Below are 13,032 nucleotides of genomic sequence, written 5' to 3'. Positions count from 1 at the left end.
TCTTTTCTATGTGTATTTATTGACATTACATTTCATCTGACATTTTATTTCTCAGCCACAAAATATGAATACTTCACAGTCAGCTTTAATTTTGCATGCCGTTACTTACTTTGCACCATCAGCAAACTCTGTCACCTCACTATTCACCCCATTTTCTAGATAACTTATGAATACTGGAGTAGTACAGGTCCCAGCCAAGATCATCATGGACCTCTACTGGTACCCTTCCTCTATTATGAAAAACAATCATTTATCCATACCTTTTGTTTTCTATCTTTTTGTCACTCCACAAATCTTTCTTAAATTGTGTAAGCTTAGAAGGGATCCACTTCGTATAGTACAAGGGAAGCTGGAATATACACTTGAGTAGTGTCTACATTGCTGCAAGCTACAAACTGTGCTGTAGCTAAAGAAAAGATGATTCATACAACTAGGGGGGCTTGAGGATAATCTCATGGTTGGCTTTAAATTTTCTTGTAGCCACTCTACAAACAAAATATACATCTCTAAAAATTGCCCTCCAAAAGTATCTACTATTCTTCAGTGACTAGAGAAGGAAACCTGCATGAATATTTCAAACTGCATATACAACTTTGTAATGTGTTAGTGAAGTGGAATGAATTCTACCCAGGTATTTAAAACTCCATAACATTTTAGTGAACTTCATTGGCTGCAAAAGCTATTTCAGGAAGTGGGTACCAAAACAGCAGAATAAGCCCAAAATGGAGTAATCAACAAGCTAAAAGTGAGTTTCTCTGTACAGTATGAGGCTATGGGAATCCTAAAAGTTTACAAAATTCTGATAGGAAACAGAAAAACATGAAATAAAGACATGTTAAGTAGGAGACATAAAACTAGACAGGACCAACATATACAGGCTTTTATATTAATAGTAGAACCCTAAAAAAAAAAATAACATGATTGAACTAGTATTCCTGTTATTAAAAAACCCACAATGCTGACACAAAAGACATCTCAAACTTGGTAGAAGTAACAAGCAGTAGGATCCTACAGACTAAGAATATGTAGAACCAGGCAATTAACTATCCAGACTGACAGTACACTGCATCTGTGAAAGACTGGTGCTATTTGTTACAGAAAATCTACAGTCAATAAAGTTAATAAGGTAAATGCATATACAAACAGCATAGGATCCCTCTGCATTGAAACTGCATGCCTAACTGGAAGAAATATTTAGCATACATGTAGATGAGGATTAGAAAGTAACACCGTTATGCAAAGTAGTATTAAAGGCTTAAAGACAAGTATTAATAATAGTGGGAAGCCTTTGTTTACTCTCACATATGTTTAGGAAAGGGTGGAATAAAGAGATTAACTTTTTACTCATAAGTGACTCCTCACTGAACTCCATAGTCAGAGAACACCTAAGTGAAGAAGCACCTCATGGTTTAGTACAGAGCAAGAATTGAGAATTTTTTTTACAAGTAGAAGGTCAAAACCATCTACTACATTGAACTTAAATTAAAAAATGAATTACATAAAATCAAAAAGCTTTTGAAAATAAATTTAAAGCAATGGTCAAATGACAGAAACTGGAAGGGGTGCATGTGTATGGAGTAACTTTAATATCCTGTTTTAGAAGCACAGAATACATCTACCACCTACAGAAAAACTTCAAGAAGGTCAGAAAGGCCAGGAATGTCAACTGGAGTGCAAAGAAGGCTTTTAAAAGTAAATGGGTATGTTTCAGAAAGGGAAGCCATATGCTAAGCAACGAATAGAGAAAAAAGCATAAATTCTGGCATTTCTTTAATAAAACAATAATACGGCAGATCATGAAAGATTTTGAGGGACTACTTTCTAAAGAAATAAAGTCTAATAAGGAAGCTTTTAAGAACATACAGAAAGCAGCAAGATCCGCAGAGAGTCTAAAAGAGCAACAGACTATTAATCGAGAGCGTTCAGAAAAATAAACTAAAGCAAGAAAGCAAAATTAATAGTGTTGACCACAGAGGAGGTCAAAGAATACCCTAAACCATGCTGAAGACTAATCTCCCAAAATGTCAGGCAAAAAGCTTTTGGAAGATAACTGACACAAGGTCAACTTATTACTCTGCAAGACCTGACGACACTCACTCAAGACTTTTAAAGGATCTCAGATATAACACTGACATACTAGCGGTGGTGAATAACTTGTCACCTAAATAAACCTGGTAGCTAGAGAAAGCAAAGTGGCAAATGTGACTAACTTTAAAAAAGGGCTTCAGGATAGAGCACGGGAAATTAGAAACTAATCAGTCTGACTTCATATCTAGGCAAATTGACAGAAATGTAATAACAATAGAATTAGTAAATACGTGGAAAATACAATGGGAAAAGTTAACACAGCTGCATATGACAGGAAAGTCATGCTTGATAATCTCATAGAGTGATGAATTTCTAAAATGAAAGTCCAAACTTTATCACAAAAGGCAAAAGAAATCAAAGAAATCATTTCAGCTTCTTTTTAACTTTGGGACAACAGCTTATGGAGAGGGTGGAGAAGACAGGAATAAAAGAGAAGGAAGTTAAGATTGTAGCTGACAGATTTCTACTGCCTAAGATTGGTATCATCCACGTAACTGATGTACTGAACACCACAGAAAGGGGCCTCACAGGAAGATGAGCAGGATCAAGCTCATACCTGGAGGTTAAGTAGCATGTTAGGGTCAGTCTGGATTGCTGCAGAGGATCAAGTTTATTGCACAGATAGATGGTGACTATGAGCTACAGTACAATCCCTTTTCACTTGACTTGAGCTACCATGGCAGACATAGCCGAGAGGATGAGACATATGGCAGAGGATGGGAGATGTATGGCAAATGAACAGAGCTGTAAGAATACAAAGAATGAATCTGTTCTTAAACTAGCCGAATGGTGTCTTGGAAAAACAGTTTCTATTTCTATGTGTGCCTGTGGTGCGAAGTAAATCACTTAAATTAATCTTTTACAAGTTTTATGTTTGTTCTAGATACTTATGAGGGGTACCACAAAAAAGTCAGGAAGGAGATTAATAGTTTTGTCTTCGCAGCAAAGCCTGAATACTGTGCAATAAATAATGCACAGGGATCACACACTGTACAATAAAGAGAAAAAATATCGACCAGTGGCATATTAAAGTGAGCTCTATCTACTCTTTGCACTAAATGAGGCCAGACTTCTGGAAAGAATACTATGCAATGATGTAATTAAAAACTGAATCATGATGTATACCCTCAACTAAATTTGCACTGGCAAATTTAATTCTAAAAGTTTACTAGCTTTTAAATACATTATTTTACAACCTTACTTATAATCTCCTAGTCATGTAATGTATTTTTGCTTTATTAATATTTAAACACATATACTGAACCAACATGAATACCAAGTGTTTACATATCATTTTACATTTTAGAGTAGATTGCAAGCATTAACTAATTAGTCTTTTCCCAATAATCTGAAAGATAAGTAATATTATTCTTCTTATCAAGTTCAATAAAAGGAATTAAGTCATAATTAAGAAGGACACATCCCAAAAGGGATTATTAGCTAGGTGTGATTTCTGGCCTAAATATATTCTCCTTCCTTCCTTGAAAATCATTCAATATTTCATCATCTGAAAATGCCCTGGGCCTCAAGCTTTACAGCCATTAAAGGCAGGGAAAAAATGCAAACATTAGGATGGAAATATTTTTGAGAGCGTTACAGTTTCACCATTTTAGACCAATCAATGTCTTTTACATTAACAGTTTGAATTATTTGATTCCTCCCTTGGAAAACCATTCAGCTTTTAATTATAGATGTCAAAAATTTTCCTGTGCAGCAACACAGATCTATTTATAGAAATAGTCCTGATTAAAACATAACAATTACCTCACAATCTTCCTTCTTCTTATAGTCCTTTTTTTTTAGTGGAGAATTCAAAATATCATTAAATTAAAAACCCTTTCTGCTTTATCTTCTGAGATAAGACAACCAATATTTCAGTATAATAGCACACAGTCACTATCAGCACTGAGCCTGTGATACCATCACATTTACCCCACAGGAAGTCTTTTCTATTCTAGACACTTCTTCAGTTGTACAATCATGCCAGTAATTCCATATGATTCAGCTCTAAGAACTGAAGGCATTTTTAAAACATGCAACACTTCGTATAACATTAATTTGTTTGGATAAAGTACCAGAAGGGAATACATTCAGTAGTACTGAGTAATAGTCTTTGAAGAGAGGCTACTGGTTAAAGCAACATTTCAAAAACATAAATATGAGTGAACCAGTGTCAACCACTTTGGACATCTTTGTATGTCATAACAGTGTATAATGCATATACCGTCAATCAACCAAACTGGTATGTCCAATAGCAGAGTGCTGTCCTCTGGTGAAACACCTGCTTGGGTCACAGAAGGAGACTATCAATGTCATCATGGTGCCACACTGCATGGTAGCTACGAGGTCTGGTGACTTAGGCAGTGTTTTTACTTGGCCCAGCACAACACTCATGTAGCTACGCTGCTGCCAGTCTCAAAGCTGTGAAGTTGATGGACTTTTAAAAAAAATTCTATTTATGTCTTTTATTTGAATGTGCTCTACTGCTACTACAGAGACAGGATTCCTACCAGGCTACAAAGATTTCACGCTGATACAGTGACAAGCATCTCAAGTGGTGGCCTCTTATCATTGTTTTCTGTTCACCAGTTCAAGTGGGCTGCTATAACACGAAGTCATGCTGCTACCACTTCATAAGCAAAGATGTTTTGCTTTTTGATTCATAAACCACTTTTTAAGTGGTTTATGAATCAAAGAAGCTAAGTTTCACAGAAAAGCCCCAGGATTTCAAATCTTAAGATCACTTTAGAAAGCTGATTTGTGCTCCTAACTCACACAGACAGTATGAAAATTTCCCTGTAAGATCAATATGATATGACATTGCCTACCATATATCTGAGCCATTTTCATTTCAGATTCTCTCTGTTTAGTGTGCACTCAGGGCTAAACAATAACCAGTTGTTTCATCACCCAAGACCCCTCCCCAACTGAGGAAGGGAATTGGGAAAAGTAGGGAAGACTCATGGGTTGGAATTTAAACAGGTTTAATAAAATAAGAAAACCAATATCAATACTAACACAGAAGACACAAAGTTATACTCATCCCATAGAGGAGTAGCAAGTTCTTCCAGGGATCACAACCATTGAGAAAGAGAGAGATCAGAGCAAAAAGCCCCCCCATCCCTACCAAGCTTTCCCATTTATAGTGACCCTGACGTTAATGTTACAGAATACACCTGTGGGCCAGCCTGGGTCAGCTGCCCTGGGTTTAACTGCTAATGGCCTTGATCACCACACCACAGCTGGCCACAAACAGCAACAAAATGTAACAGAAAAGTGATTCTATAAATTTTATCCCCACCAAACCAGGATACACATCATTTTAGCTCTTGAGACTGGTAAAGAGAAAAATGAATAAACGTGATTTGGTCTACTCAGTTTGCACACTCAAGACTGTCTGGTCATCCCAAAATCACCTATAAGGTCTCTCATTTCGCTTACGTTAGCTGATTAACTGAAATCCAGTATTTATATTTCTTTGTGGCAGAAAATACCTGTCCTTTTAACTTATTTACATTTTGCTATACATATGGGTATTTAATACCACAAGAGCAAAGGCAACATTGTTTTCTGTTTTGAATTCTATAAAGAAGAATTTAAAGTAACTATATAATATTCTCATTTGTCAGTGCCTTGAAGTAACAGAAGACTGGGAAGCAATATTAGTTTGACACATTCCACATATTCAGTGAGCATACATGAAACATACAATCTCTAAATCCACAAATGAGAAGTTTGTAGAAAATGAATGCAATGAATATAAAAAAAATAAATTAATAAACACATCACTTTAGTTTTAAAACTAAAAGAAAAATAATATAGAAGGAAAAATAAGGGAGTGGTTATTTGGCACATTAGTTTCAATGTAACAGTTCAATGTAAAAAACCTAAATTGTCTGGGTGATTATTTTTCAAGAATTGAAAGAACGTAATTCTATAACAGTTGTCAATGCACCTGCAAGATTAACAAAACCAGCAAGTAATGAGTGAAAGAAGGCGATAACCCAAATATTACAAAAGAAGTTCCCACATATTAACTGCTCGATTTGCTATTTCATGCATGAAATAGGCAAATGTTGATGGTTTTTGCTCCTCTTTGTGCAGATTAAAGCACAGCTATATTTTTACGTAAAAGCTACAGATACTTTCCTCTCTAGTGGTTTGTGTACAAGGTCAGAATGGCCAACCTGAACACTCTAGTTACATTTGTTTTACGTCATTGTCATTTGGGGTTTCAAGCATGAGAGAATGGCTTCTTCATAATCTTGGTCCCCAAATGTGGAGAATCAAGCGAGCAAGTTAAGTTTGCCAAGTGTCTTTAGCACTCACCTAACACATTCAACCTAGTCCCCTCTACCGCCTCCTGTCTGTGGACCCTTGCCAGTATTCTCCCCTGCAGCAGTTCTACGGTGTGCTCATATAGTATCATATAGAATCATAGAATGGTTTGGGCAGGAAGGGACCTTTAAAGACCATGATCTTTAAGGTCCCTTCCAACCCAAACCATTCTATGATTCCGTGATTCTGTGATTCATTTTGATGAAGATGTTTCACATCTTTTACCATAAAAACACCAGTAAAGTAATGCTTTATTGAAACTACCTCCAACCACAATAAAAACACATTCTTACTTGTTTAAGTTTCTTTAGATCTTCATCAAGTTCCAGGTTGTCCAAAATAACAGCAACAAACAAGCTGAGAAGAATCTACAAAACAATTGCAAATTATTTGTTAAAGCTTGTCTTATTTTTCTTAAGAAGTACTATGAAATGACATGGAAAAATCAGGGCCCTACTAATGTAAATGGGAGCCTTGCCTTTGACAACTGTTGAACTAATATCACCTGCTACTATATGTCTGCTCGCCATTTTGCAAGTAGTAAATTGTTTTTTAGCTTATCATACAATTATTATATGAATTTAAAAATTTTGAATTCTAGGGTTTATGACCAATTCATTACATATGTTTAACAATATACCCATCAAAGTATATTTCACAGGAAAAGAAAATTAAATTAATCAGAAATAATTAAAAAAAAGAAACACAAAGCAGAATCCTAAAACAGTTTGTAAAGCTAAGGTGTTTTTCAATTAAGGTGTGAATTTTTAGCACAGAGGCCACCTAACACTAATTTACTTTATGGACTTGCTTTATGCTCAGAGTGCCTCTGTGCTAATTCCAGTTTGAAAGAAAAACTGCCTCATTATTTGCATGCATCAGGAGCCACAGTATAGGAAACTCATGCACTTTCATTTACTATACATTAAATATTGTGTAGACATGCCTCTAGGAGGAAGAATCCCAGGGGAAAAAAAGTGTATATCAGATTATTGTATTTTCCTTGTGTAGAGATACTGACCAGAGGCCAAAGAAGCTGAAAATGTGACTGATACAGCTGAGAAGGACACAGAACTAGGAGAGCAAGAAAGTAGGCGAGAGAGGATCCCACTGTTCAGCATATATCCTCAGATAACTTACATCTTAAGGCACTAAATTTGTATGTACGTAGCTTTACAGCTGTCAGCAACTGCCAAGGATTTAGTCTCTAAGGTTCAAGGCAAATATCCTCAAACATACTGAGCTCCTACAGGCAAGCACCAATTTCCTAGAGATATCAGAAGGAATCTAATCTCTTTTTTAAAAGAGTTACAGGCCTAAAATATTTCTATGGTCTTGGACCACTGAGTGACAACCAGAGCAGAAATATCTGCCCACCGCTGTGTCATTCAGTCACACCGGAAAATTATTCCCCAACTATACAGAAGAAGAAATTTAAGTAGCTTAGTACACCAGACAAGGAGTCTGGAACTCATCTATTCCAACACAGATGTCTGCATCTGAGCTGGGTGCCCGGACCTCGTTCCAGAGCAGGATTCCCTTTCCCTCCATGAACTATAAAGGTACAGAAGACACGGGAAAGACTCTCACACATAAACTTATAAAATGTCAGTGTTCAGAAAAAGAACTGTTCTTTTAATAGGAAACTGGCTTTAGCAATATGTAGAATTTTCTGCAGCTGTTAGAAAAGACATATTACACATGCCACATACTTAAACAGTACCTCATACAGTTTTCAAATGTCTGACTACTACAAACAGTGGAAGTTAAGATGGCCTTCAGAATGGCAAAGCAAGACAGAATTCTGACAAAATACATAATCCCTGGCACAAACTACTTCGATCCCTAATTGCTGATAAACAGTTTTGCTCTCATTCTGTCAGGATTTTACAGTATGGTGTTTTTCTTCTTCAGATATTTCATACAGTCTATGTTACTCCAGTACCTGCAGCTCTGAGAACACTAGTTAAGGAAGCACAGTTTCACACTAAAAAGAAGTATTGTACTCGTTAAATTTATCACCACTTACAGCCTTGCTGCTTCACACACAGATATGTATCAAGGCATCAAGACTTTCATTAACTCCCTTTTCACTTTTTTCCAACAAAAAACAAAAATGATGTACCACAAAAGAAAAGTTAAATGCAAACTTCTTATTTGTTTAATTTCCTTCACTGCCATCTCAACTAATAACAGTCCTCGCTTCCAACAGAGGTTTTGTTTTTTAAGCTTCAACTTTTCTTTGCCTTCTTATGTGAAGCCTATTCATTTCTTTCCAAGGCTCTACAGTCTGCTTTGCCAAATGTCTGCAATTATCACTTCTCAGTTCTAATCCTCCCCCCTCTTCTGGCTGACGAAAGTAATTTCTTCATTTGACTTCACTTTTGTTATTCACTGATGGCTATTTATTCTTAGAACTCTTCTTTTTGGTTTTAGTAGCAGCCCAACTGTTTTCATGCTCCTTTATCAATTTCATGTTATTTTTTTCCTTCAAGCTTCTTTTGCCTCCAGGAAACTCTGTCCTACGTAGCTTATCTGTTCCAGGGTCTGATGAAGATCTTAGAACCAAAACTAACAACTTTGTAAGGCCAGGTAATTCTGCAAAGTTGTCTTAGCAGAGTTTCTTCATCCATGTAAAATCTGCATAGGTTAATGAGAAGAAATGTGTACACCTATGAAGTAAAGCAAGGACCATGTACTTAAATGCAAATTCCCTGTAAAAGGACTGAGGATGGTGTACAGAAAAGTGACTTCATTCCTAGCAAAGTAAGTGCTTTGCGTAAACAAATGGAGAAGTCCCAGATGACTCTTTCAAAACATGAAACATAAAGCAGAATACTAAAATTTCTCTTACAGCTAAGTTACTTCTTAATTAAGGTGTGAATTTTTAGCACAGAGGCCACCTGACACTAATTTACTCTATGAATTTGCTTTATGATCATCTAAGAGATAAAAATGGATTCCAGTTCAGACAATGTTCTTGGCGAAGAATTAGAAAAACAGCAACAAGATTCTCTAACCAGAAACTGCTTTCAAATCCATGATCAAAAATCACTTCCCTTTTGTTTTCTGTCCCCAATTTCCAAGGAGTTTTAAAGATCAATTTAGCTTTTCCAGGCCCCAAGGACTCCTCTGGCCCTTGCGAGCAAATTACATCATACATAGCTGCTGATACATACATTTGTTTGGCTTACAGTTTAATTTGGTTAAGCAGCTCTAAGAGCATCAAATGCACTTTACTGCCATTTATAAAGCGGTCAAGATTTCAAACCATATGAAGGAACCTTCTGCACCCACACTTACAGTCAGATTATTCAGTCTTTAGAAGTGAAACAGGACACACTGTAAAGTAAAAGAAGTAGATGGAAGCTGATGGAGATTGTATAAATACAGTTAGCACCTTATGTAAGTAGACAACGGAGTAAAGAAAAAAATTGAATGAAGAAAGTGAAAATAAGTGCATCAAAAACTGCAGTGAATGCAAAATACAAAATGAGCAAAAGCAGGAGTGAATTAAGGGTGTGTAAAATGGTTATTCCTCTGATTGTGGTATTTTCTCTGTGTTGGTATTCAAAATAGAGTACCAAGCCCTTACTGATATAGGATATCCAAAAAGCTGTTTTCCTTACCATTTTCTCTATAGAAAAATGTAATCATCCCATTTGAAATGCATACAGAAAAAAAAGTTTTTTTTAGATATAACCCCCATTTCCATACATATGCAGGAACTGCTGCATTAGTTCTCACCCTTTGATTGCTTGATATACTATATAATGTATTTTCCATGCATTGATTTTGCATCAGGCAACAGGAAAGTAGTGATTTCTAGTTAAGAGTTTTTATCCTGAGGCTTTACACTTCTCACTTTAATTACTGCTGCAACGAGAATGCAATGGAAGCTGAGGAGACCATTTCTACATGATAAATAAAAGCACTTGCTTAACTCTACTATCATTAGAACTGTGAAGGTACAAGACAGTTAACAATTATATTGTTAGTCTAGCAGTGTGACTTGGATCTTATGAAGAACAACACCTCACACCAGAACAAAGGCTCACCACCTTATGCCACACAGCTCAAGGGTAAATTCTACCACATCAAAGAACTAATCCTAAAGCCCTCTATGCTGAAAATGAGCATCACAATTAGTTTTAACTGAGAAAAATAAGTAAGACGAGAGCTATGAGAATAATTCAAAACAAAGAAAAGCACAGCACATTTGCAAATGAAGACTTACCAGAGTAGCAAAAAGATGATACAGTATAAAATAAATAGCAACTACTGGTGCCCACATATGCCCTACAGCATTCAGTGTCTGATCCATGACATCCACCCATCCTTCCTGTGTTAGAATCTGAAACATTGACATGAATGCCTACAAGAAAAAGAATTACAAACGTATTAACAATCCACAAATTACATTAATATGGTTTTATTCACAAATTCCTCAAGTTGATTTAACAGAGCAGAACACCTGTTTTGGTTTGTTTTTTAAATCTTAATAAACAAATGTATTTCAGTTTTTAAAGTCAGGTGAAACATTATTCCAGACCTAAAGGAGAAATAAATAGCTTAACCTTTGACCCAACTGTAATCTGCAACTTGTAAACATAGTCCCAGCTCCATCAGCCCATATGACGAGCTTTTTGGTTTCCCCCAGGGCTGACAAAACAGGAGAAATATCCTGAGCATCAGAGATCATTGTTTTGAATGTTATACCACATTGTGATTTTTTGATTATCCTTATTCTTCTGTGTTACCTCTCTATAAATACACATATAATAGTTATAACTATAGACCATACATTTATCTTATCTTAATAGCAGAAATATTCTAGGCACCTCACAGATAAGACTAACCAATACAGAGCAAGGTCCCAGTACTTCCACTCATTTCAGTCAGTCAGATTCTTCCCCTACACATTTTGCAAATAACTTTCTTCGTGGAACTGTTCCTGTAACATTTTCAAATCCCTTCAGACCAGGGGTACGTGTCAAAAATAGAGGGAATAACAGAAGTGTTTCAACAAGCTGTCTTTGGTGATAGGAATATATGAATCCAGAGAAGCCTGGAACTCAGATGTCTTAGACCTTTGAAATCCCAACTTGAGCCTACAACATAGACCAGAATCTAACTCAACATGAACAATGTGTGAGCGTGACATATACATCATACACAGACACCAAGGACTGTGCTCTGACTCAGCCACAGAAGTTTTGACTTTGGTATCAAAGTGAAGTGTGGATCTTGATAGTCTTAAATCTCTCAATGAGGCCAAACAGTTGCACAACTTTCTTTTGCTTTTGCCTGACATCCAAAGTACTCTTTCCAGACAGCAAGGATCAAAGCTGGTATCTTACTGAAGTTTAATACAGAACTAAAAAGTGTTAGAAATTGAAGACATCAACAATGCAGCTTCCAGAAAATAGGATTCCTCAAATTCAAAATGTTGACACAGTGATAAGGATATATTACTTCTATGCTTAGTGTGCCTGACACCCCCAGCAACAGCAGATTAACATGATAATGCACTTGGCACAAAGAGAATAGGATTCTTCTTGTCACGCCCATGAGAAAACAGTACCTGAAGAGACCTTCACACCAACTTACCCTAAACCCAAATGCATGCTGGAAAAGCTGAAAACATGTAGATATATAAACTTATGTGCTTGAAAAACAATAAAATGGGTTCTAATTAATTTTTAAAGCTGCTGGCAAAACTAATTGGGAGGCAGAGACGTCTGGTTTGTATTACTAATATTAACTACAGGCCAGTACTTTGCTTGGGCTCCTTATCAAGTTTGCAGAGTTTATCAAGCAAAACAATGTCTTCTCTAAGCAGTTTCTCTCAATACAAACAGGACTCTTAAAGCTATACCCACACCCTTACAGGAGTCCACTCCAGGCTGTGATTTCTACCTTGCAGTGTAGGCCAATTTACTCTAGAGCAGACTGTCCACGTGCATGCATACAGCACTTCGTCCTGCATCTCCTTCTGGCCCAACATGATGTCCCTATAGCCATAACACATCATTAATATTTGGTGACAAGGAGTCGGTTCCAACCATCTGAAATAATAAGGAGGATGTGGCATAGCTTGACACATGCTGTTTCTGTATTATGAAATCAAGGGTGTATGCTATATGCCTAAAATTTGAAAGGAGGGTCTGCAAGTGCAAAACTTGCTGGGGTGGTGTAGGAGGGCTGGGTAAGGCAGGGACAATCTAACCTGGTGCATCTTGTTATGCAAGGCACTGCATCAAAGGCACTGACTTTTTGGAGTGCCCAGTTGGAGAGAACTATTCCCCTGCCTGTGCCCAGGGAGTGCCTTGGAGAGTTAGCTGGAAGCAGGAAGAAAGTTAACTAAGCAGTATCAGCATCAGGAAGCCAGTGCCTGAGCTCAGTGTCTGGCCTTCTTTCATTGACTACTGATAAGGATCCTAGGACTAAAGTTTTTTCTCCTCTGTCCATTATAACTAGCACATATTTTAAAGTACAAAAATTGGATCATGTTGTCTCTAGATCATGTTCAGAGGAAGAACTGTGCATTTTTAGTCTGTTAGGGGGTCCCAAACATTTAGCTGCTAAGGGTTTTGTAAGAAATTT

General features: G+C 36.7%; 1 protein-coding gene across 2 annotated transcripts in view; it reads right to left on the bottom strand.

Annotated features, from left to right (window-relative positions):
- Positions 1-13,032, bottom strand: part of NALCN (sodium leak channel, non-selective) — a 238,323-nt gene that overhangs the window by 90,158 nt on the left and 135,133 nt on the right. For both annotated transcript variants that reach the window (XM_068424956.1, XM_068424957.1), the window contains 2 exons: positions 10,664-10,801; positions 6,720-6,794 (listed from right to left, as the gene is read on the bottom strand). In XM_068424956.1, the coding sequence (XP_068281057.1) occupies positions 6,720-6,794; positions 10,664-10,801 (213 nt within the window). The remainder of the gene's footprint in view (positions 1-6,719; positions 6,795-10,663; positions 10,802-13,032) is intronic.

Source organism: Nyctibius grandis, chromosome 2 (genome assembly GCF_013368605.1).
Source record: "Nyctibius grandis isolate bNycGra1 chromosome 2, bNycGra1.pri, whole genome shotgun sequence".
NCBI classification, from domain to species: Eukaryota; Metazoa; Chordata; class Aves; order Nyctibiiformes; family Nyctibiidae; genus Nyctibius; species Nyctibius grandis.
This window is presented reverse-complemented; position numbering and strand designations above follow the sequence as displayed.